A 24794-nucleotide genomic window follows, 5' to 3' on the forward strand; every position below is an offset into this window, starting at 1 on the left:
TTCAACGACGCCCAAGGGCAATTCTTGAGTAGCGTAGCGTCTTCTTCAGCCGGGGGGTGGCGTTGTGCTCATTTCGATGGAGTGGTCGAGTGGTGGAGCCTAGAGTACTTTGTTCAAAGGCTAAGGACAAAAACATACCGGGCCAAGTATTCGCAACAAGATTAGGCATGTGCATGCTGCTGCAAAAATCCGGAGAACACTCAACACGTCCTAATTGAACGCGAAGGGATTCAGCCGGCGAGATACCGTAGGTAACGTACACCTTCTAGAAGCGCTTGGATGTAAAGTGGACGGAAGCATCAATCGGTCAGTAGTCGAGATAAACAAGGTACGTTTAGAGTATTGGTGGAAAAAAAGCAGGGAAGAGATTGATACGGCCGCATCCGTTACAGGGATAGGTATAGCAGTACAAGGTAGATAGAGAAGTTTTGATTGAGGAAGAGAGAAAAGTTTAAGGAGATGTATACAAATATACCGTAATGAAAAACATGTAAAGCGTACCTGATTAAATCGAGCAGGCTAGGTGACTATTTCTCGCCCTCCCGTTTCAAAGGGGGTGCCAATAAATCATCATCATCAGGAGAGTGTGTGCTCAGGCTTGCTCGGGGCAACGATCGAGGCGTTTCCTGTCGGTAGACTTGAAATCAAACCGAAGAGAGCTATTTGGCAATACTGAAATGAGGTAACAATAAAAAAAAATGCCCGATAAAGAGAAGTATAAAAGCGCACTCCTCGACGAAGGTGGTTGATGAGGTCACAGCAGATGCGGTTTGGAAGAGTGCAGGCACACTGGGCGCGCCACGCACGGAGCCCTGCGCGGCTCATACATGGCTTCCTCAAGTCTTTCTGCCTGCTGTCCCTGTCAGCTGACCTTGACTCAGCAATGCGTAACGTACATTTTTGTGACAAGGGCCAGGTTAACATGTTCAGGTTAAGCAGCCTGACAGGCCCCACCACCTCCCTGACCATCGTGCAGCAATCAACAAAGCAGTTTAGCGAAACATGTGTGCCACTCGCAACATGAGGGAAGTATAACCGGGTGATAAAGAAGAAACACCTGCGCTAACTGTATTACACGTAACAAACAAGTCTTTCTGCGGTATAGCACGATAGGAACGGCTAAATTTTATTCATCGAGAGAATCTTAGTAAATGCGTGGGAGGCGGCTGATTGGTTGGCCTTTCTATCAAGGGGCCTTTCTATAAAGGGGAGAGAGCATCTACTCACTGAAAATTTTTGCGAGGAAGCGCAACTGAGGCACGCACTGCAGTTTCCGCGGTGCTCTTGATGGGGATCACGCGGGTTTACAACACTCCAAATCGCATTATTGCGACGGCCAGTGAGCTGTCGTTGGAAATACCTGTAAGTAAAGCCTACCAGAATAGCACAGAATATTGTACTATATCATATTTTCTAATACAATTTAGTATTGTATTTATTTAGTATTGTATTGTATTGTAAACGCCAGTCAGCGCGCGCCTGACGGCGATGGCACCGCCGTCAGGCGCGCGCTGACTGGCCGTTTGAGCAAAATCGGAGAGAGCTGACTGGCTGGTTGGGCTCTACGTCACGCTAAGGCGATAGTATCGCCCAAGTGATCGACGCGGAATACGTCCCCCGATTAGCTCAAGTAGGCTATGGGTGACTACTTGTCACCCACCCCGTTTCAAAGTGGGTGCCAACAAATCGCCGCAAACGTCGTGAGTGGCGCGGGGGAAAAAATATTTGAGGACGCTTAAGCTTCGCCTTCAAGAGTGGAACGCGACAGCGTTCCCGTCGACCCGCCAAGGGGTGTAAGACAATGGTCTACGGCGCAGCGACTACGCGCCCCGCATCGGACGCGGTGAGCGTCGAGCAACGCAGCGTTCGGCACGACAACGAAATTTGCGCCTGAGCAAGCGACGCACGCCTGAGCCTTAGTAACAGCTCGTATCTAAGGCAACACCGCGTTCACTAGAAGCGCTTTTGTACCGCTTTGAAGCATCGAACTCGTGGCTCAGTGGTAACGTCTCCGTCTCACACTCCGGAGACCCTGGTTCGATTCCCACCCAGCCCATCTTGGAAGTTGCTTTTTATTTATGAAGTGCCTGCCGTGATTTATCGCTCACGGCCAACGCCGCGGACGCCGACGACACCGGCTTTTCTGCGACACGAGCTCCTTAACGCTATCGCGTTAAAAGACTTGCAACCGTGCGTCCTTTGGAAGCACACGAAGGGGGAGCGGACGACACTGGTCCGTTTCTCGCAGGTCGCGGGCATAGCGTCCGACCGCATCGGTCGTCGGCCCGTACTCTGCATCTGGTTCCTGCTGCTCATCTCTTCCGGCACCATGCTCGTGTTCGCCCACAACGCCTCTGGAGTGCTGGTGGCGTCCCACGTGCTGCTCTTCGAGGTGACCGACACGGAGCACCGGGTCTCGTACTGTGCCATCGCCGTCGCGGCGGCCACGTTCGCTGCAGCCATGTGCGCCGAGCTTGTCTACGTCTACATCCGCGACTGGCACGCTGCACAGGTGACTTGCTAGCTGACTTGACCCACTGACTCATTCGTTCGCCGATTTGACTGATTAAATCGTTGAGTGACCCGACTGATTCGGTCATCATCAAGCCCGCATTGAAAGGATAACTTGAGTGATTGCACGATCCATCACTGAACGAATCAGTTCTTCGTTCACTGACTTGCCTAATTGTCGCTGATTGATTCATTCATTTACTCACTTATTGGTCGCGATTCGTCGTTGATTGGCGTAACTGATTCACTCTTTCACTGAATGACCTGACTGGTGATTCATTCATTTATCGCGGACAGGGTGATTCACGGGGTGACTTACTTTACCAAATGATTAATTAATTCATTCATTCATTACCAAGTGACCTTGATATTGATGAAGCAGTGCACTTGTAATAGACACGTTCACGTACACGTGAAAAATGACGTCATCACCATCATCATCAGCCTGGTTACGCCCAATGAAGGGCAAAGGCCTCTCTCATTCTTCTCCAACTACCCCGGTCATGTACTAATTGTGTCCATGTTGTCCCCGCAAACTTCATCTCATCTGCCCACCTAACTTTCTGCTGCCCCCTGCTACGCTTCCCTTCCCTTGGAATCCACTCCGTAACCCTTAATGACCATCGGTTATCTTCGCTCCTCATTACGTGTCCTGCCCATGCCCCCCCCCATTTCTTTTTCTTGATTTCAACTAAGATGTCATTAACTCGTGTCTGTTCCCTCACCCAATCTGCTCTCTTCTTATCCCCCCTTAACGTTACACCCATCATTCTTTCCATAGCTCGTTGCATCGTCCTCAATTTAAGTAGAACCCTTTTCGTAAGCCTCCACGTTTCTGCCCCATACGTGAGTACTGGTAAGACACAGCTGTTATACACTTTTCTCTAAAGGGATAATGGCAACCTGCTGTTCATTATCTGAGAATGCCTGCCAAACACACCCCAGCCCATTCTTATTCTTCTGATTATTTCAGTCTCATGATCCAGATCCGCGATAACTACCTGTCCTAAGTAGATGTATTCCCTTACCACTTCAAGTGTCTCGCTACCTATAGTAAACTGCTGTTCTCTTCCCAGACTGTTAAACATTACTTTAGTTTTCTGCAGATAAATTTTTAGAACCACCCTTCTGCTTTGCCTCTCCAGGTCAGTGAGCATGCATTGCAATTGGCCCCCTGAGTTAGTAGCAAGGCAATATCACCAGCGAATCAAAAGTTACTAAGGTATTCTCAATTAACTTCTATCCCCAAATCTTCCCAATCCAGGTCTCTGAATACCTCCTGTAAACACGCTGTGAATAGCATTGGAGAGATCGTATCTCCCTGCCTGACGCCTTTCTTTATTGGGATTTTGTTACTTTCTTTATGGAGGACTACGGTTGTTGTGGAGCCGCTATAGATATATTTCAGTATTTTTTACAAACGGATCGTCTACACCCTGATTCTGTAATGCCTCCATGACTGCTGAGGTTTCGACTGAATCAAACGCTTTCTCGTAATCAATGAAAACTATATATAAGGGTTGGTTATATTCCGCACATTTCTCTATCACCTGATTGATAGTGTGAATATGGTCTATTGTTGAGTAGCCTTTACGAAATCCTGCCTAGTCATTTGGTTGACAGAAGTCTAAGGTGTTCCTGATTCCATATGCGATTACCTTGGTAAATACTTTGTAGGCAACGGACAGTAAGCTGAGCGGTCTATGATTTTTCAAGTCTTTCGTGTCCCCTTTCGTATGGATTAGGATTATGTTAGCGTTCTTCCAAGATTCCGGTACTTTCGAAGTCATGAGGCATTGCGTATGCAGGGTGGCCAGTTTCTCTAGAACAATCTTCCCACCATCCTTCAACAAATCTGCTGTTACCTGATCCTCCCCAGCTGCCTTCCCCCTTTGCATAGCTCCCAAGGCTCTCTTGGGATCCAAATTTGTGGGATTTCAAATTCCTCTAGAAAAAGGACATATACATACATAAACCAAATGACTGATTTTATTCATTCGTTGGCTGACTGATTCATTAATTTGTTGATGGACCGTTGATGGACTGATTTACTCATATATTGCAGTGCGCTGTAGTGAAAAGGTCGTCTGCCATTCAACTGGTTTTTAAGAAATTAGCAATACAAATGCACACGTACATTGAATAAAAATGGAGCGCTAGAATACCCTTCCAAAAACTCCGCATAGTAAGTTTCCGATTATTGGCCCATTGTTTACAACTAATCGTTTTATGAAGCTCCCATTCCGTTGGAGTCGCGCGGTGGGACAATCAAAGCCTCTCCTCCTGTACTCTATTCGGGTTGGTTGACGCGACCCACGGGTTTCGCTGCATTGCTCGGAACTTGTGAGGCGGAGTACACTAACACAATTTCACACTTGATATTTTAGGATTCCGGCTCGTTACACGTGCGATTTTAGCGGTTGGTGGCGCGCGGTCGTCTACACGCAGTCGTACTCGAGTACAATCCCGTTAAGCAGTGCCCAGCGTCCAGTAACGTTCGGCGACACCACACGTGAGTGACGCTTCGGACAGGGTGCACAGGGAAGGCACCTTCCGGCGCCTCCCATAAGGACCACTGTACCACGACAGCATTCAGTTAAATAAAGCCCCTTATCAGGCCCCGATGGAAATCCCTCTGTCACGCCACCTTTCACTAGACAGCACTCTTGTAGACTTCCTGTCCTGCTTCCCTTAGTTGTGAGTACGCTATGAACCCCATCGAAGTGACCCGATGGAAATGTTTGGTTGCACACTGGAAGCTCTAAAGCGCCTTATGTTGTACCGCAAGGTTTTGCAAAGCGGTTTCGTACTGTAGCGTAGGTAAAAGAAAAATGACGCGTTGCGAGGCGATGAGGACTCGAACGACCCTCTCCTTAGAATCGCCTCTCTCCCCTTGCCTCGAACCAGCGTCCGCAGGGGACCATATTCCTCCCCTGTATTCTCCCATATCGGAGCTGGGTTTCCACGTGATGCGTACGTCACGAGTCCAGCCTCCTTGTGTTTCTCTCTCATCCTTTCTAGCGGGGTGCCCCATGTCCCGAGGCGATTTTGCGCGCTTTTCGTTTCCCGGGAATCTCAGTGTTCGCTTTGCTGCAGCACAGGCGGAAGCCGCGACGTAGCAGGTGGGTATATATGACGTTTTCTTTGCTGGTGAAAAGACTTGGTCGGTTTAACAACGAGCGTGCTCGGGCTTTCGTTTGAATTGGCAGCTGTTTTCGTAAAACACAGTCGATGTCATAAGTTTAGGAACTACGGAACGTGAAGAAAAAAGGAAAAAAAACTATTTCCGCAGTCTAGGAGCGCCGCTCGACATATCGATTTCCGTACTGTACTAATACAATTAAGCACTGTGTTGCCCGGGATCAACAGTGGTGGAACAAGGACTGTCGCTGGGAAGGGGGGGGGGGGGGCAACATTTCGACAAGGTAAACAATGGCTCGCGCGACATTGTCTATTAGACCACATTGTTGACCACTTCAAAGCTCCGTCTTGCAGCGAACAGCGTTGTAAGGCTTTACTGACTTCTGTCACGTACGGGGCAGAAACCTGGAGGCTTACGAAAAGGGTTCTACTTAAATTTAGGACGACGCAACGAGCTATGGAAAGGAGAATGATGGGTGTAACGTTAAGGGATAAGAAAAGAGCAGATTGGGTGAGGGAACAAACGCGAGTTCATGACATCTTAGTTGAAATCAAGAAATGGGCGGGATATGTAATGAGGAGGGAAGATAACCGATGGTCATTAAGGGTTACGGACTGGATTCCAAAGGAAGGGAAGCGTAGCAGGGAGCGGCCGAAAGTTAGGCGGGCGGATGAGACTAAGAAGTTTGCAGGGACAACATGGCCACAATTAGTACGTGACCGGGGTAGTTGGAGAAGTATGGGAGAGGCCTTTGCCCTGCAGTGGGCGTAACCAGGCTGATGATGATGATGATGACTTCTGTCACAAACTGTTTGGAACTTTAACGTCTTCTGCAAACCCGCGGTCTAAATAACTCGACTGTACAGTACAGTCGACTGCTAACTAGAACACGGGACACCTTATAAGCATTTCCGGACAAATTACGGCTCAGTTTTGACACAAAGGCCTCAGTAATAGCTTTTTTTTACCAATAAAGGTCTACGTATAGCGCGTCGAACAATGGACTACCTTCTTTCCTGTGAACAGTGCACAGTAAGTTCAAGTTACGTTGGATTGAATAGTGATTGGGTGCAAGATCAAAACTTTCTTTTTTTTTTGAACACGGTGAGCAATACTGCATCGCCCAGAGGTGTCGCAATGTTGTTTGCAATGTCCAGACCCTTTTTTGGGTGACCCTTCCAGAAAGGACGCCCCTGCGTGTGCGCCTTCATCTCGCAGGTGGCCTACATGGCGCCCGCGTGCGGCCTGATCGTCACGGTGTACCTGATGGAGGAGTCTCCCTGCTGGCTGCTGGCCGCGTCCGAGATGCGCTACGCCGAGGACGTGCTCGTGTGGGCTGCCGGCGTCAACCAGATCGAGCGGCGCCTGTTCAAGCGCCGCCTCTCCCTACTGAGGGTCGAGCTGAACAGGCAGCGCGAACAGCCGGGGGTGCAGCGAGAGCCGGAAGGAGCCATCGTCTCGGACCACGGTGATTCGATTAGCTCTCCTCCCTTGCGTGGCCGCGTCGTATAAAGCCTGAGTAATGGTAAGGATAAACATTGTTATTCGTGAGCGTAGACCGGTGACTTTCTGAGCGACCCTACACTTGGACTGAGGAGTCACAAGACTCACGCGATGAGATGGCGAGGTCCAGGTACTGAATGACCTCTTATTTAAAGGAACATACCTGCTATCTCTCCCGAACATTTTGTAAAGTTCACGATATTGGTTAAAAAACATTGGCGGGCAAGTTAGTTAGAATCCATGATAGAGTGCATAAGCGCGACTGAACGAGGACGTAGAAAGAAACAGATACACAAAGGCGACATTTTTGCTCGTACGACGATTTTACGAATGCTGCGTCCAATGTTGCGAAACATTCTGATTGCGAAAAAATTTCGCTCGTCGGTCCCCGAAAATATTTTTGTTTGGAAATCCTTTGACGGCGAAAGAAAGGCAGAGGGATAGACGCTTCGAGCGAGTTTGTTAAGACAATTTCGCACAGCAGGCAAACTCGGCAACAGCAATGTCGCTGCAATAATCACTGTTAAGAAAAAGACAATGTGCTGCTTGTTATTTTATGCCGGTCAAATTTTGTTGCGGCTTGCGTGCTGCATCTAAAGGATTAACCACCACTAATGAAATGCATGTGCATACCAGGAAAGAGGCACACCCTTTGATATTTAATATTGTATTTGGAAACAGAGTAAGGCGGAAACTGGCAGTGGCCGGTCATCTTGCTGCACACTGCATGCACTGTGGCTGCAAACCTTTGTTCAAAAAGACTAGAGTGATGGGCAGGCATTCTGATCAACTGACAAGAGAAATCGTAGAGGCGTTTTAAATGAATGGAAACAAATATTGCGTGAGCTGCCCATTTGTCGCGTTGTCAGGGAAGGAGACGCTGTTCTTGTGACGGCAGCGGTGGCTGCCGCGACAATGTGGCTGCCGTGACGCTGTTAGGCGATCTGTGATGCTCTGGTAACGTCACACTCCCTTTCCGGTGCTGCATATATACTGTGACCAAGTGCAATAAAGCATCAGTTGTTAGTAAGGCTGTGTCCTGTGTGCCTTCTCTCGTGTCGTGCGTTTCTTTGGGCTAAAACTCCATTCCGTCTCCTGGGCCGGCAAGGTTATAGTGACTGGCCTTCATCTCGGATTACGGCAACCTAGCTGTTACGACTATAGTTTACACTCATTCTGCGTATAGGTGAACGTGAACTCGAAAGTAATAGTGACGTCGCTAACTGACTGTACAGCCACCGTCTTGAAGAGGTTCTTACACAGCTGGTCGCTGTCATTACATTGACCTAATGCCCTTTTCTCTTGCCCATTGTCATGTTCTGCGTCGGAAAAGAACATGAAGGTCAATATAAGCTCCGCCATCTATTCGGCCATCTTTCCCGGTGCACGCTTGCTAGCCCAGCCTCGCACGCACTTGGAGTAGCTTAGGGAGAACGCAGAAAGCTGACCGAGCTAGCAGTGCGGCTTCTGCTAACGAACTTCTATATACCGTCTTATCGACTCTCTTCGTCGCATCAGAAAACGCGCACGGAAGTCGCGCATAACGTAACGACCGCTAAACACGCGCCCGCCCGCAGAGGTGCGCGTCACGGACCTGCTGTCCAACCAGACCATGCGCCAGCGGTCGGTCGTCATCCTCGGCTGCTGGTTCCTGGTGTTCGGCACCTTCTCGCACCTCAGCACGAGTCACGTGATGCGCACGAACGAAGCGGCGCGCGCTACCTTGGTGCTCCTGCGGATGCCCTGCGTCGTGGCGGACGTCTACGTCCTCAAGCACGTCGGCCGGCGCCTGTCTCTCGCCGCCAGCATGCTGGCCCTGTCCCTCGCCATGGGCGCCCTGTCCGCGGCCCACGTCTTCGACCAGCTAGCCGCCGTCCTCGTCGTCTCGGGGCTCGTCGTCTTCGACCTGTCCGCCATCACGGTTTTCGCCTTATCCGCCGAGCTCTACCCGACCGTGATCCGAGGAGCGGCGCTGGGCTGCTGCTACATGAGCGGCCGGCTCGGTGCGTTAGTGGCGCCGTTCGTCGACGAGATGCGGTCGCCGCCGCTCAGGGGCGCTGCGTACGCCGCCTCCGCCGCCATGTTGCTGATGTTGAGCGCGATGGCGTTCGCGCTGCCGGAGACGAGGCAGCTGCCGCCCTCAAACACGGTGTAGGGCATGATGGCGATGGAGGACAAGTGGCTGCTTTACTCTCCGCTGCGCGTGTCCCGAGGCGGAGGCAAGCGCCGGCGCTCCAGGACGCCTTCGCAGGAACGCGCTCAGGCGCGATCGCGCACGCCTTCCTCCGTGCGGCATCTGAGTGGATACAAGCCGGCCACCTTCAGATGATGCGCTCGGATGGGTTTCCGCAACGATTTCCAGGGACCGTGTTTTGTGTGATTTTTCCAGATTGTATGTCGCCTTGATTTCTGTCTAGACCCATAAGGCATTATTGACGACCTTGGACAAATCGCGTGTGGAGCCAAAGTTTTTTTGAATGTTCAATGACTTAACGTGAACTGCATGACGCGGAAGCGAAGAGCATTCGCTTTTCGCTGTAATCGAACTAATCGACGACAGCCGCCTATCGATCCGTGCGGTTTTGATTCGATGGCTTCCGGGCGATTTGTAATCGATATGTATCGACTCGGTCACGGTGTAGCCACTGTCGAAGCCGAAATCTCGTAATTAAGACTTGTGAAGCAGCGGCAAAAGTCGCAAGGTCGCGCTGTTGTTCAAAGGCGTCGACAAAACATCGATCGTCACGTATTTTGCTTTTCTTTGCCTACAATTTGTTAATGTGGTTCAGCGAAGTGCGATAGAAACTGTTCTTCGTTAATAAGTATATTAGCAGTTCGCGTTAAAAGTCGACCAACCCCTTCACGTGTGCTTTAGAACTCCTGACCCTATGACCTCGCAATGACCTGTTTGAAGGAGAGACTGGCAGCAATATAGCCCGATTGTAGCAACACGCCGTTTCCAGCCAAGACGCACACCGCTATAGTTGTATAGTCGCGGTTGGCCAAAACGAGCAGCAGTGAGCCAAGAGATAGCTCACAACGGGCATACTGCAGGAGACGTAAACATGAACTCCCCTGTTTCCGTATGACGTAAATCGGATGTCTGCGTTCTGAGAATGCGCTGTGCTAATACGCAAAGCGCTGGTGAGCGATTCTACCAGCATAGTTCATTGTTTGTATATATGTGTGTGTATATATATATATATATATATATATATATATATATATATATATATATAATTTTCAATCAATCAATCAATATTTATTTTTGACAAAACAAATACAAGATGGGTATAAGTACACATTCGGAGGTCCCGAAGTAACAACTGTCGGGGGGACCTCCTAACAAAACATGAAAAGGGGATAGTAAGATCGTGGCAAACAGTGAGTCAATGTCATATATTATACAGTTTCTACATCGGAAATAAACGATAAGATAGGAAAAAAATCTGTTAGCAATATCACAGGTATATTCACATAGTTAAAAAGAAGAAAAATAATTGAATAAATCTTAAAAATAACATGCAACAATTCAAACGAGGATAAATGGCACGTAAAGCTAACAACGAGGAGAAGTATCAATTAAGGCAAAATTTAGTAACACGGTAATTGAAAAGTACATTGCGTAATGTTAAAGTGAACAACATACTAATTAATTCAAGGTTTGTTAAGTTATGCTAAGCGTCCGTTAAAGTGTTCATGAAATGCTCCTTCGTTCTACGCTTGAATGATAATAATGTAGATCTCTTCATGTCAGATGGTATAGAATTCCAAACAGAAATGCCTGAAAACGCGACGGTAAATTTCCCATAGTTAGTTCTTGCTTTTGGAAGAAGAAGATTGAGTTCAGCTGAAAATCTTGTGTTGTTATAATTGATAAGGCTAGAGCGATTAATACCTGGAATATTAAACTCGGTATTTATAAGACGAAACATAAGTAGCGACAGCTTATGATTGAATAACATGCGTAAAGGTAAAACATTTAGGGAACGGAATATTGGAGCAGAGGGATATGTATGCGATTGGAATGCAATTAATCGTAATACCTGCTTTTGCAAAACTTCTAACTGATGAAGATGTGTGGTATATGAATTACCCCAAGATGACAGGCAGAATGAGAGATGACTGTGTGTATACGCGTAATATAAATACATGAGAATGGTTTGCTGGAAAAAAGAGCGAGTTTTTATTATGATGTGAATACCAAATGAGATTTTTTGAATAAGTGATTGAATATGGCACTGGAACTTTAGGTTTTCATCTAGTACTACACCAAGAAATTTAGTACACGTGGATCTTGCAAATACATTATTATTTAGAGACACTACAATAGAGTCAATGTGCAAAGATTTAGAAGAATGGAATACCATAAATGTTGTCTTAGATGGGTTGATGGTTAGCTTGCTTTTTACACACCATGAATGAACATTCGTTAGGTCGGCGTTAAGTTTATCCTGCAATGCAAATAAATTTTTATTAGATGCGAAAATGGTGGTGTCATCAGGGTAAAGAAGGCAGTGCGCATGTGTTAATATTTCTGGCAAGGCATTAATGAATATGATATATATATATATATATATATATATATATATATATATATATATATATATATATATATATATATATATATATATATATATATTGTCAAGGGGTTTACTCGGGTCGTAGATCAGCAGCGACCAGCCGGTAGGGCGCAGTACGAGCCTCGGGATGGCAACGGAGCTTTTCAGCGTGCCGATCTCCTTCCTCGCAATATGTATGTATGTATGTATGTATGTATGTATGTATGTATGTATGTATGTATGTATGTATGTATGTATGTATGTATGTATGTATGTATGTATGTATGTATGTATGTACTTATGCATGTATGTATGTATGTGTGTATGTATGTACTTATGCATGTATGTACGTATGTATGTACGTATGAGAAGATGGGACTGCAGAGGATTGGATTTGCAGAGGAGCATCGTACTTGCTTACAATATTAATATTAAAGTATAAACTCCATGCAAGCGATCTTGCGCGCGACAGCGACAAGCGATGCGATGGAGATGGCTGCCGCGTTCGCTCGTCGCCTACAAGCTGTACCCCATGCAAGCGATGGCTTCGAGCGACGTCTCCCCAGTGTTGCCAGTATGAGGGCAGCAATATAGGCGCCGAAACCAGCGTGACGCGTGCTTTATTAACTTAAGTTGATGTGTTTTATTGTAAAAAGCAGCAGAAAATATTTCTGAAGGTCTTCAGGTAGGTTCTTATCCTTGCACTATAAAAATTCAATCGTTTGCTCGTTCCGTGCCACAATCAGGACTACTTGAGTGATGTACATCCAGTTCCGGCTTCGCGCTATTGGCTAGTCGCTCATAGCACTTCCAGGCGACAAGCGGCGAATCCTAGATTTGCAGAACCGAGCGATCTGTTCAAGCGACGGCCCGATCCGTCGCTCGAAGCCGTCGCTCGTCGCTCTCGCGCACAAAATCGCGCTCATGGGGTTTAGCCTATAACATTAATCCCCTTGTAGGCGGTTGTTTCGTTAAAGTGTTGCAGAAATTCTCCGGCGGGTGCGAAGACTCCTTTGCCACGTTCTCAGCTGTCTGCAAGGTGATATTCGGTCGGATTCTCACCCACCCTGTTCAACGCGACAATGGCAAAGCTACCACCGCTCCTCGACAAGCTTCCGAACGTGTAGCACGCCCTATACGCCGAAGATGTAACAATCTAGGTGACCACGGGGTCGGACGGCGCCATTCAAGACGCACTACAGGAAGCAGTAAACATAGTACTAGAGTATGCAACAGCCGGAGGACTCACCTGCGCAGCTGAGAATTCGGAGCTCCTGCTTGTACATAAACAAACGCTATAAGGCCGATATTCCACCAGCCATCACATTGCATCTCAATGGCAACGTTATTCCAAGGGTAGACAGACTACGTGTGCTAGGTCTTCACATACAACACAACGGGAAGGCCACACATACCCTACGCATACGCCGCCAACAAATCGCCGAAGTAACGCACGTGATAAAGCGAATTACAAACCGCCGACATGGACTCCAAGAAACATCTACTCCGAATCCTGCAAACCTTCATAATTAGCAGACTAACCTACCACATCCCCTATCATAACCTGACTCAGAGCGAGATGCGCCAGATGGACACGCTCCACCGTACAGCACTAAAGGCAGCGCTGGCACTACCCCAACATGCGTCCACGCAGCTCCTACTACGACTCGGGGGCCACAACACCATCCGCGAACTAGGTCATCTTAACAGCCAATTGCAACGTCTTCAACGAACAATGCAAGGGTGCCTCATTCTACCCCGGTTAAGGTACCAAGCACCAAGAAAACCACAACAGGAAGACCGCACACATCTTGCGCTTAGCATTCGCAACAAAATTCATGTGACCCCGATTCCCGGGAATTTGCCCCTGAACATCATAAAGGCCAAAGAAATGCAAGAGCACAAGCCCTGGCTCGACTCTGACGATGACACATCGAACACACCGGTCCCATACACCGATGTGGCCCGCTACCCACAGAGGCGTGCCCTATGTCTTGTACTAAATAGTTAAGACATAGTGAGGGATTCGACTACGCTCAACACTGCGGACAGTGGCACGGCGGAAGAGGCTGCTATCGCCCTAGCCATCGTACACGATTCAACCATACCGGCACCAGATGGACCAATCACAGTGGTCACTGATTCACAGACCACCTGCAGGACTTTGGCACAAGGGATGGTGACACCCTACACACCTCGCATCCTTACATCATTACACCTCACAGCCTTGCACAGGGTGCGTATCGTCTGGACACATGAACACGTCACTCTCCATGGTAATGAACGCGCTAATGCGGTATAGCCCGAAAGCTTGCTAACCGGGCGCCATTGGAAGAGCTGTCCAACCCAGACGACGCACCGACAGAACCACTGAACTACACTGAAACTCTACAACATTACAGAGATAGCAGAAGACACTTCACCCCACCACATAATTCTCTTAATCGAGCGTGTGTCACAGCATAGATATTGCAATGGCAACAGGCAAATTGGAAACGGGTAATTGCCGAGGGCGCTATAACGTCAAACCATTCCAAACTTTTCTATTCCAATTCTGCAATCAGCCCACTGCGATAGGTCAAAAACTTCCTTGGACCACCCTCACTTCACCTGTCTCACGCGACGTCACGAAAACCGCGATAGCTCCGCGTCTGATATGACGTGTGCACACTGATTATGCATAATTTGACCGAACAGAACAAAAATAGTTATTTTTGATTCGACGCCTTTTTGTCATTAGTCCTTGGCTATTGCTCAAAAGTTTTCGGGTTGCACCCACTTCATCTGCCTCTCACGCGACGTCACAAAACCGCAAAAAATTACCGCGTCAAAGTTGCGCGTACGCGTTAAAGATGCATTAATATGCCGAACAAAACTGAATTTTCTTCTGAATAGCCGCAGGCTGCCCCGTTCCAAAAGGAATAAAAGATGGCTGCCGCCGATCGCTCCGGCCTGGCTTCTCGCCCCTGCCGGAGAGCATGGGTTTATTTGCGTGCAATAAAACCTTTTGTATGGCCGTGTAACGCTTTCGAGAAGTTTCGGCGCGTTTACGACCTCGTTCTGCCAACTCTGTTTTGCTGAGGATCCGTTTTAGCGTCATTCTTAAGCTTCCGTTGCATGCCGCCGCGATTGTCGACGAGCCACCGTAAGCTAAGTAAAGGAAAGCGGACCAATCACAGACGCCGGCACCACCTTCTTCATCCGATTATCGATATTCACTGCAGTGGCTCGGCCCCATCGAATCCATCTCCACTTGAGCATGCTCCTCGCCTCTTGTGAGCCAATTAGATCAGACAAGCCCCTCAGTGCAGGCAATGCTATTCGTTTTTAAAGAAAACGAAAGTCACCTCCTATGAACGAGGGGAGCATTTGATTGGTTTGGTCAGACAACCCTGTGGGTGACGGCCCGATGCTTGCGTCGGCAGTTACGCAAATTTGACGTCAGGAGATTGGAATAAAAACATATTGGAATAGTTTTACGTTATACGGCCCTTGGCAACTGTTGTTCTTGAGGTCTCAAAGCATGGCTCACGCCCAGGAGGAGTATCGGCAACACAGAAGGAGATGAAAACTGCGCACCTTGCACTTGACGTTGCGTTCTCCACAAATCGCTTATTTTTTATGTTTTTTCGCTTCCATTGACATTTAAAAAAATTTCTCAGTCGATCATAGTGCTCTAGCCTACAGCGAAGTTAAATGGAGGTTTAGGCTAGATAGGGGTACTATCGAGAGATATAGAGAAAGACAGAGAGGTTAGACATATATACTATGAAACTATCCACATGATTGGATTGGATAAATTTTATAAAGGTCCTGCAGGACGCGCGTCAGCGTGTAGTGGACGTCTCCCACGCAGGGACCGACAGGGAGTACCTTGCGGCCGCTGCGCAGGCCTGCAGGACGGCCCATCGCTGGTCTTGGAGCAGCGGGCTTCGTAGGGTCCTCTCCCACTTGTTCAAGGTAGTGTCGCCTTTCTACACTTCCAGAGCACGTGTGCGAGTGTCTCCGTGTCGCCGCACGAGAGGCGCGCGTCGTCGGGGTAGACGTCCGGATAGATGACGTGTAGTGTGGCGGGGTTGGAATAGGTATGTGTCTGTAACAAGCGTAGCGTTAGCGCCTGTGACATGTTTATTTTGGGGTGCGGGGGGGGGGGGGGTGTTAAAGAGACGTCACCATAGGTAAAAGTGTTTAGTGATTTCCTTGTACGTTACTGGGGCGTCCCTCTTCGCCTCCAACTCGTCGAGACGCGGTTGGCCGGGAGTGACGGCGCGGTCGGTAGCGCGCGCGCAGCGTCGTGGACTGTCTCGTTGAGGTTGGGCGGGGCGCCCGCGATCCGACCCAGGTGGGCGGGAAACCTGACGACGGTGCGGTGCTTAAGGGTGCCACCTGATCTTCCGGCTCAATAAGAAATTTAGACAGAGAGCGAAAACAAAGAAATGTAGGGAGGTTAACAAGAGGGACGTCCGGTCGGCAACTCTCAACGGGGTAAAGGAGGTGAGGCACTGAATAATCTAAAGAACGAACGTACGTACCAAGCAAACAGAAAACACCACGTGACAAAACGACAAGATATTTGCCAACTTCACAACACACGGCTTTTGTTTTTTCTTTATTAGTACTTCTAACTATAAGCCGCCGCCGTATAACCTAGGCAGATTTTCGTCAGCGAAGAAGCAGAAGAAACCATCGCGAGGTCGCCGGTGCACGCGGCATCACGCGACGAGAAGCAGCTTCTGGACGCACCGGTTAGGTCGCACTCCGGCATCGCTCCTCTGCAACGTCTCAAGCCTTCGCGCCAAAGGTGGCGAGATACGAACCGTCGACCACTGCAACGCAAACCGCGTCACTGCCCTCACACAGCCGAAGACAGCTCGGCCTTAACCGGTGTCGCCACACGAGGGTTAGCGGGCGATTGCCAGTATGGACGGAGCCGAAGACAAGCAGGCCGCCACCGCCGATCAGCCGACGACCACTCTGACGCCGTGGCTGCGGTCGCACGACGGTCAGCGGGACCCTGTCAAGACGGCCGACCGGAAAGACAAACAAGCCACCGTCGACCAGCCGTTGAGCGCTCTGCAGACGTCCTCGCTCTCGCCACACGACGGTCGGCGGGAGGCCATCAAGGTGGCCGCCGGCGCCGAAGAGTGCGCGGCGATTCAGATTGCTCACGCCCCCCTGCCCACGTCCGATCCGACGTCCCCGCTGTCGCCACCGGAAGGTCAGCAGGACGTTGGCCAGAGCACCACCGCCGTGGCCGCTACGACCGCGGCCACGGCCTCGACGGCAGCGCCCACGTCGCCGCTGGACCAGATCCTCATCTGCGGCCACGGCAGGTTCCAGGTGATCGTGCTGGTCTGCACCGCACTGGCCTTCTTCACGACCATCGTGCACGCGCTTGCCTCCGCCAACCTGGCAAGGCCCGTGGACCACTGGTGCAGGTACGGTGCGCGACCTGGGCTATTTTTAGGCCGCACTTTTTTTTTTTTTTAGCAGCAGCTGCACCTTGCAGCGTTTGCTCTCTGATCGATGCTACAGTCTTCCTGTCGATTTATTTTCTTTTTGTCGCTCTTTAGGCGGTTTTTTATATGTTCGAGATTGCCTTCCTTCGATTTCAGGCCCCATAGGTTACCACAGGAGGCCACTGACTTGACTGTGGATTTGTAGTAACCGACATTATGCGTGGTGCGTTGACCAATGCCGATGTAGTATGCCATGTATGCACAGGCTGTAATGAGCTGTGTGTGTACGTGCGCGCATGCGTGTAAAGGGGTTTTTTCTTGTCACGTGCATGGAACACTAGGCGAGTGAGTGAGTGAGCGAGCGAGCGCCGGTATCCGCTTTCATGTCGTCATCTCGGGGATCTTGCGCTGAACAGCATTTTCTACGCCGTGTAATAACAAAATTATGGTCGCAATTCAATACCTGCCGAGTGATTGAGCGGGTGAATTAATTAAAGGTCACAAGATAAGTTCAAAGCACACGCTAAAGCTCCCAAGCAACTTCCAAAGAGACGCCACCGTCGACAGCTCCTCATTAATTGTTGCTGCCTGGGAGGTGCCTTAAAATTCGCCGAAAGATCCGAAAGTGAGCGTTATGTATTCCGTCCCCATCGAAGCGTGGCCGCGGCAGCCGGCTATCGAACCCGCAACTTCGTCATCAGCAGCACAACACCATAGCCACTGCGCCAGATTGATGCACGTCGCCCTTTCAGCCCGAGCTTCGTCGTATTCTGTATGGGTCGGCATTACTGAAGGGACGCACCCTGGAAACTCTTCTCAACTGGCCCAGGCCTCCCGCCACGTACTCGCACATGAGCCCGGAGGCGTGGAGGAACGTCGCCATACCGGTCGTCCGGGACGAACACGGCGGTGAGACCAGAAGCCAGTGCCTGCGCTTCGAGCCTCCGTTGCCGGACGCCGAGTCGTACGGCGATTCCCCGGACAACCGGACCGCGGTCCCCTGCGACGCCGGCTGGCAGTACGAGTCCGGGGCAAGCTCGGGCAAACCCCGCCACGGCATTTTCTTCGGCGACTCGCGTGTCCACTCCATCGTGGACGAGTGGGACCTGGTGTGCGGCCGCGGCTGGATCGTGTCGGCGCTCGCCGCGGCGTACATGGCCGGAGGCGCGGTCGGCGCTCCGGTGCGTTCAGCGAGTAGCTGTCCTTCGTGGTAGTTTGACGGTTACTTTACTAATTACGCGGGACGTATTACACTGCAAACAACTGAATCAAGTATGTATCAAAACATAATTATTAATTTACTAAGAGAATTCGCGCTCAACGCCGCCCGTGAGGCGGCGTCGAGGCAGGGCCTTGACGTTCCCCCGTGAGAGACCTGAGCCCGGGTCGCTTTAAACCTTGCCGGACGTACAATAAAGTTGTGTGTGTGTATATATATATATATATATATATATATATATATATATATATATATATATATAGACACTACTCCCTCCGGCACCTTTAGCCAAAGCTTTATGTCGTCTACCCATACGATGCTCACCGTGGTTGCCGACACAGATGCGGTCTTAGCCACGCACGCATGGCTGCCACCGTGGCCACCATAAACAAGCGAGCAAACGCCGACCAGAAGGCGCTCAACGACGACGGGTGTACGCCACGTGACCAAATATAGGCGGCGCTTTTGGGTATGGCGCTGCGTAAAAAGGCGTATAGAGCGAGGTACACCAGCCGTACAAATTAGGCTCACTAGTTGAAACAAACGTTCAAATAAGATCCGGGTCGTATCTTAAGCCTAAATCCGCACTCGCCGCCTCCAGATTGCGGGCGTAGCGGCCGACCGCATCGGTCGCCGGCCCGTGCTCTGCACCTGGCTCGTGTTGCTCGTCTTCGCCGGCATCACGCTGGCGTTCGCCCAAAATGTGTCCCTCTTCTCCACGCTGCGGTTCCTGCTGTCGGCGGGCGCCGCCGGCGTGCTGGTGGCGTCCCACGTGATGCTCTTCGAGGTGACCGACACGGAGCACCGCGCCCCCTACTGCGCCATCGCTGTCGCGGGGGCCACGTTCTTCGCCGCCGTGTACAGCGAGCTCGTCCACGTCTTCCTCCCCAACTGGCACGAAGCGCAGGTAACTGGTGTAGGCTGTACTCGGTTGGCAACACTACAAATTAGATTCAGCGCAAGGCTTCGATCGCCTGCAAAATCGCTCTCTATACCGGGCCCTTGTGCGCATCCCTGCAACAAAGCGCAGTGTCCAAAGGAGACGGCGATGGCGAAGAAAGTTCCGCCTTGACCGCATACCGTCACTGAAATGACAGAACGTATAATTGGTTGGCCCACCTGTGCAAGGTGTTAAGGTGTATTTGGTGCTACCACACTGGCAAAGGGTGTCGGTCGACTTCGTGGATGGGGCAAGTGCCGTTACTCTGCAGGGTGTCTACACCAAGTTGACATTTCCAAATTCCGCGAGTTTTCCAGGCCTTCCCCGAGTTCCTTTGCAAAATTTTTCTCAGTGACACAAAACTTTGTCATGACTGCCCGGACACCGTGTCGCCCGATGTTGTCACATTCTAGTAAGCATGCTAAAAAATAAACAACTTAATGAAGTTTGAATAGTAAGGAGTGGAGTTTATTTTATTAGGAAGGCAGGGGTTACTAAAATGCACATCGAATAAGATATCTTCGAAAAAACATGGTAAAACTCATTGCGAATCGAGTCGAACATTTTCAAATACGAATAAAAAGGAGATGCATACAGAAACATTTTTGAATATCCCCTTCAGTCACGCATGATGATCGACTGTCGATACGTGTGTGAAACATAGACGGTTCTTGAGACTCCACCGAAAGTAATTGAAGACTGTATAATCACTCTTTGAGCATTTTATGATGAGACATCATAATTACAGAGTAATTATTTGCATATTGTAAAGTCAGTCATGCTACGTTTCTTCATAAAAAGCATTAAATTCGCAGCTCGAATTACGTCCATGCACAAGTTATTCATTGGCATCAGTCATTTCAAGAAAGAAAAAAAATATTCCGAGGTTGCTACCGACATGCCCCGCGTCAATCATCACGTTAAACGCGGTAATGCCTTCACCAAAGTGATACCCCGTAACGATACATATCCCTCAGAAGTAAAATGAAAGTAATTTAGGTTATCAGAATGTTCAATTTACCTTAAGCTTGATGTTTGTGTTCTATCCCTTGCTATCACTGCACAGAAATGACAAAAATAGGTCGCGTCCACAAACGTGGCCGCTGTGACTAAAGGGGACGCTGTGATTGAAGGGTATATGGGCTATTTCTAACAGCTGATAGCAAGCTCAGTGGTTCAGTCCCGAACTTTGTCAAAAGTGAGACTCTCTCTCAGCAGCTGGTAAGCCAACCTCAACTATGCTGACATTCAGCCCGCGCACAACGCCTCAGTGATGCATTTCACTGCTTTAAAGAGTTTATTTTGGTTTGCATGAGGGTAACCTGCATCTCGGCATCAGCCAACACTTTGCTTTTTGAGCTCAAGCTCCTTCAAAGAAGAGGCGGCCCAGTTCCTTTCCCTATCATTCCTCTATTCCGCTGCCCGTTCACCCCACAGACCATTTGAATCATCCTCTTGGTCAGTTGTACAGTCAACGTCCGATTTTTAGGACTCCCTAGGGGCCGCGAAAATATCCGAAAAATCGGGCAGTTAAAAAAAAAAGGAATGCATGTCTTTTACTGCTTTTAAGGGCTCAAATCCCCACTGGCACATCCGAAGAGGCCTGACAGTACACTTATTAGGCATACCGGTGCTCACACTGTGACAGGAGATGGCGGGTGCACGCGTGTATAGTTAGAGAACACGTACTGTGTCCCGTGACAATTGCCTCTACCCACGCTTGTTATGCTTCTCCGCAATACCTTCGCGTATGCTTCACTGCGTAACACTGCTGTATTGAGGCGAAGCTGACATTCATGAACCGGCATTATGCAACACGCCGTGTTCTCCGAGCTTCGAAGCCAATCGCGAGGACCACAAAGGCGGAGTCGGTGCCACTGTTGAGAGCGGCGAATTTTTTCAATTAAAAACACGGCGCCGAACGGCATGAAGCTATTTAATAGCGAACGTCGAAGCAGCTAGGCCTAGCGTTAGCCGCGCTGGTGGCTACGGCTGCCAGCGGATCTGCGTGCGAGAGCGCCGTTTCGAGGCGGCGAGGTAATGAAAACGGCGGCGGTGGTCGCTTTAATTAATGCCATCTCGTACCTCCGACCACGGCAAAAAGCACGGCAAATCGGACGGCGAAGGGTTCTTGCCTCCGAAATTTCAGACGTTCTAATACATTGACCCTATGGGGTACGTGGTGGTACCGCGAAGGCGTCCGAATGATCGGCTGTCCGGAAAGTCGGTCGTTGGCTGTATGTTCACTGGCAACTCCTACATCAGACGACACGGCGTCAAAGACGATTCGTTACGATCCCTCTCTGTTACTCGAACCAGCATTACCGCGACGTTCGTTCCCTTTAATAAGATTACAGCTAATTTTCCCTGATAGAGACATAAATTCCCTGAGTTTCTCCTGAGTATTTCCAGACTATTCAAAATCCCTGAAAATTCCCGGTTTTGCCAGTTGGTAGACACATACATACATACATACATACATACATACATACATACATACATACATACATACATACATACATACATACATACATACATACATACATACATACATACATACATACATACATACATACATACATACATACATACATACATACATACATACATACATACATACATACATACATACATACATACATACGGACGGACGGACGGACGTAGTTGGAGCAAAGTGGAATGGACACGCTCTTTTATTCACTTTAGACTTTCATGTGCGTTACGAGCTCGCCCGCACACCCTTTACCCAGTTGCAAGCAGACGAAGGTCTCCTTTCATTGTATACTGATCTTAATTGTGTGTAGAATGACCTGTCCGCGTGCTTTTCGCTCGGTGTCTCGGCAGGTGGCCTACATGGTGCCAACGTGCGGCCTGGTCGTCGCGGTGTACCTGGTGGAGGAGTCCCCCTGCTGGCTCCTGGCCCTCTGCGAGCTGCGCTCCGCCGAGAACGTGCTCGCTCGGGCAGCGTACATCAACGCAATCGAGCCGCAGCAGTTTAGACGCCGGCTGTCGGCGCTCAAGGGCGAGGTGAAGCGACAGCACGAGCACCTGGGGACCCAGCAAGAACCGGAAGGCGGCCACGCCATCGTCCCGGACCACGGTGATTATTGCGATACACGTGTCGTTTCTACGCTTAAACCGGCGGCTGTAGCAACTCCTGGGAGGCTCAGATATGTCGGTGACGGAAGCAGGGATAGATCTCGCTTCCCTGGGATGTATGAAGGTGAAACCGAGGGCGCGCACGTGATGAGGTACGCCGTTTATTGGGACACCGAGAGAAACGTCGCAGTTTCACCCGAAAGGCTAAGCATCGATTGCTATCGCAATCTATCGCAGTCGATGCTTCGCCATCTAAGCTATTAAGCAATCGAAGCTATTAGCCCCCGAGATCTTTGAGTGGCGCCCTCTCGAGTGTGACGTCAGAGACTCCGCTGCTGCGCCATCTATGGGTGCGCCGCGCCGCGCACGCACTCACTAGGTGAAGGCAACCTGCGCCTCTCGGCCGGCCAGCTCTGCTCGAGCTCTTGAAATGCGAGTAAGCAGGGTTGCAGAACAGTATATACGGAATGTTCCAGGACACTTCCTGCGAAATCGAGCGGAGTCGCCGTCGTCACGAGGCTTAGCGTCGATTGCTCCTGGCGCCGCCTGCTATATATGGTCATCGCCGTGTAGACGTGCGTGCATACGGCGTTGGTTGCTCGTCATTGGTGTTCCGCTTTCGCGGCGCACTCTTAATGATTTGTCGGCCCTTTTTCGACGATGAACTGCAGCAATTGGCCTTCAGCTACTGCGCCCGCGCTGTAATACCATGCGTGCGTGTCCAGTGCTTGCTGCGTGTTTTGCTGTTACCTGGCGACATTTTGGCACCCTTCTTGGATACACCGACGCTATATATAGTAGTGGTCAACTTTGCGCAGAGGTACGCCTATCGGACCTGCTGTCCTACCAGCCCCTGCGCCAGCGGTCGGCCATCATCTTCGGCTGCTGGTTTCTGGTGTTCGGCACCTTCTCGCACCTCAGCACGAGTCACGTGATGCGCACGAACGAAGCGGCGCGCTTTACCTTGGTGCTCCTGCGGATGCCGTGCGTCGTGGCGGACGTCTACGTCCTCAAGCACGTCGGCCGGCGCCTGTCTCTCGCCGCCAGCATGCTGGCCCTGTCCCTCGCCATGGGCGCCCTGTCCGCGGTCCACGTCTTCGACCAGCTAGCCGCCGTCCTCGTCGTCTCGGGGCTCGTCGTCTTCGACCTGTCCGCCATCACGGTTTTCGCCTTATCCGCCGAGCTCTACCCGACCGTGATCCGAGGAGCGGCGCTGGGCTGCTGCTACATGAGCGGCCGGCTCGGTGCCTTGGTGGCGCCGTTCGTAAACGAGATCCCGTCGCCGCTGCTCAAGAGCATTGCGTACGCCGTCTCCGCCGCCATGTTGATGCTGTTGGGCACGATGGCGTTCGCGCTGCCGGAGACGAGGCACCTGCCGCCCTCGAACACGGTGCAAGGCATGATGGCCGTGGAGGACAAGTGGCAGCTCTACTCCCCGCTTCGCGTGGCCCGAAGCGGGGGCAAGCGCCGGCGCTCCAAGGCGACGTTAACGGAGAGCCACCAAATGCGATGTCGCAGTTCTTCTTTGTCGCGACAACAAGCTGTAGTACGTGTGAAGCCGGCGGCCAGCAGCTGACATGTCCGCAAAGAACTTGCGGCAGACTGCGGCTTCTTCATTTCTTTTATTATTTTATTCTCTATCATCGTGTGTCAAGTTTTACTTTTGCGTTTAGTGTCAACGCGCTGTTTTTGTGACGTTTATTGACTATCGCTCGCTCAAACTGCCTGCAGTTAAAGCGGGACATTTCGTTTAACCGCTTCGCGAACTGCGAATCGCATTAGTAAAGCTGTGCGACGGACCTATATGTGTATTATATGACGCGTCCAAGAGGACACGGTATCCGTGAAACAGAACAGTTGCTAGGATGCCGTTTCTCGCGTGCGTTGGGAGTTGGGCTAGTAGATATGGGACTTCAAAGCGCTGCCCACTGAATAGACTGAATACTGAACATCGCCCCCAAGGGCTCTGTGGTCGCTGCGTATGCGTTAGCTGAGAGGTGAGAAAGTAGTAGTTTGCTTTACCGGATGTGACGTCACATTGTTGTTTGTTTGTTCTTTTGTTTGTTTGTTCTCCTGGGCAAACTACAACACATTCTCGGATCTGGCAGCATAATAAACTGGATAAAAGCTTATCTTGCAGGTCGGCAACAGTACGTAGAAATCGAAAGTCAGCAATCTGATTGGGTAGAAGTGTCATCCGGAGTACCACAAGGAACAGTCTTAGCACCAATTCTTTTTTTACTATACATCAATGACATGGCAGATAACATAAAATCAACGATGCGCATGTTTGCAGATGATTGCATTATATATAGGGAGATTAGGAACCATAATGATCAAGTAATACTAAATCACGAGC

At 50.0% G+C, this 24794-nt stretch overlaps 1 protein-coding gene across 1 annotated transcript; it reads left to right on the plus strand.

Moving 5' to 3' along the window:
* Positions 1-16638: 16638 nt before the first annotated feature.
* Positions 16639-24390, plus strand: LOC142588851 (solute carrier family 22 member 7-like). The gene is made up of 5 exons (XM_075700670.1): positions 16639-17156; positions 18007-18358; positions 18998-19303; positions 22181-22436; positions 23254-24390. Exons 1-5 carry the CDS (start codon positions 16639-16641, stop codon positions 24009-24011), a joined length of 2190 nt encoding a protein of 729 aa, XP_075556785.1. The 3' UTR covers positions 24012-24390.
* Positions 24391-24794: the final 404 nt, after the last annotated feature.

Source organism: Dermacentor variabilis, chromosome 7 (genome assembly GCF_050947875.1).
Source record: "Dermacentor variabilis isolate Ectoservices chromosome 7, ASM5094787v1, whole genome shotgun sequence".
In the NCBI taxonomy this organism is placed as follows: Eukaryota; Metazoa; Arthropoda; class Arachnida; order Ixodida; family Ixodidae; genus Dermacentor; species Dermacentor variabilis.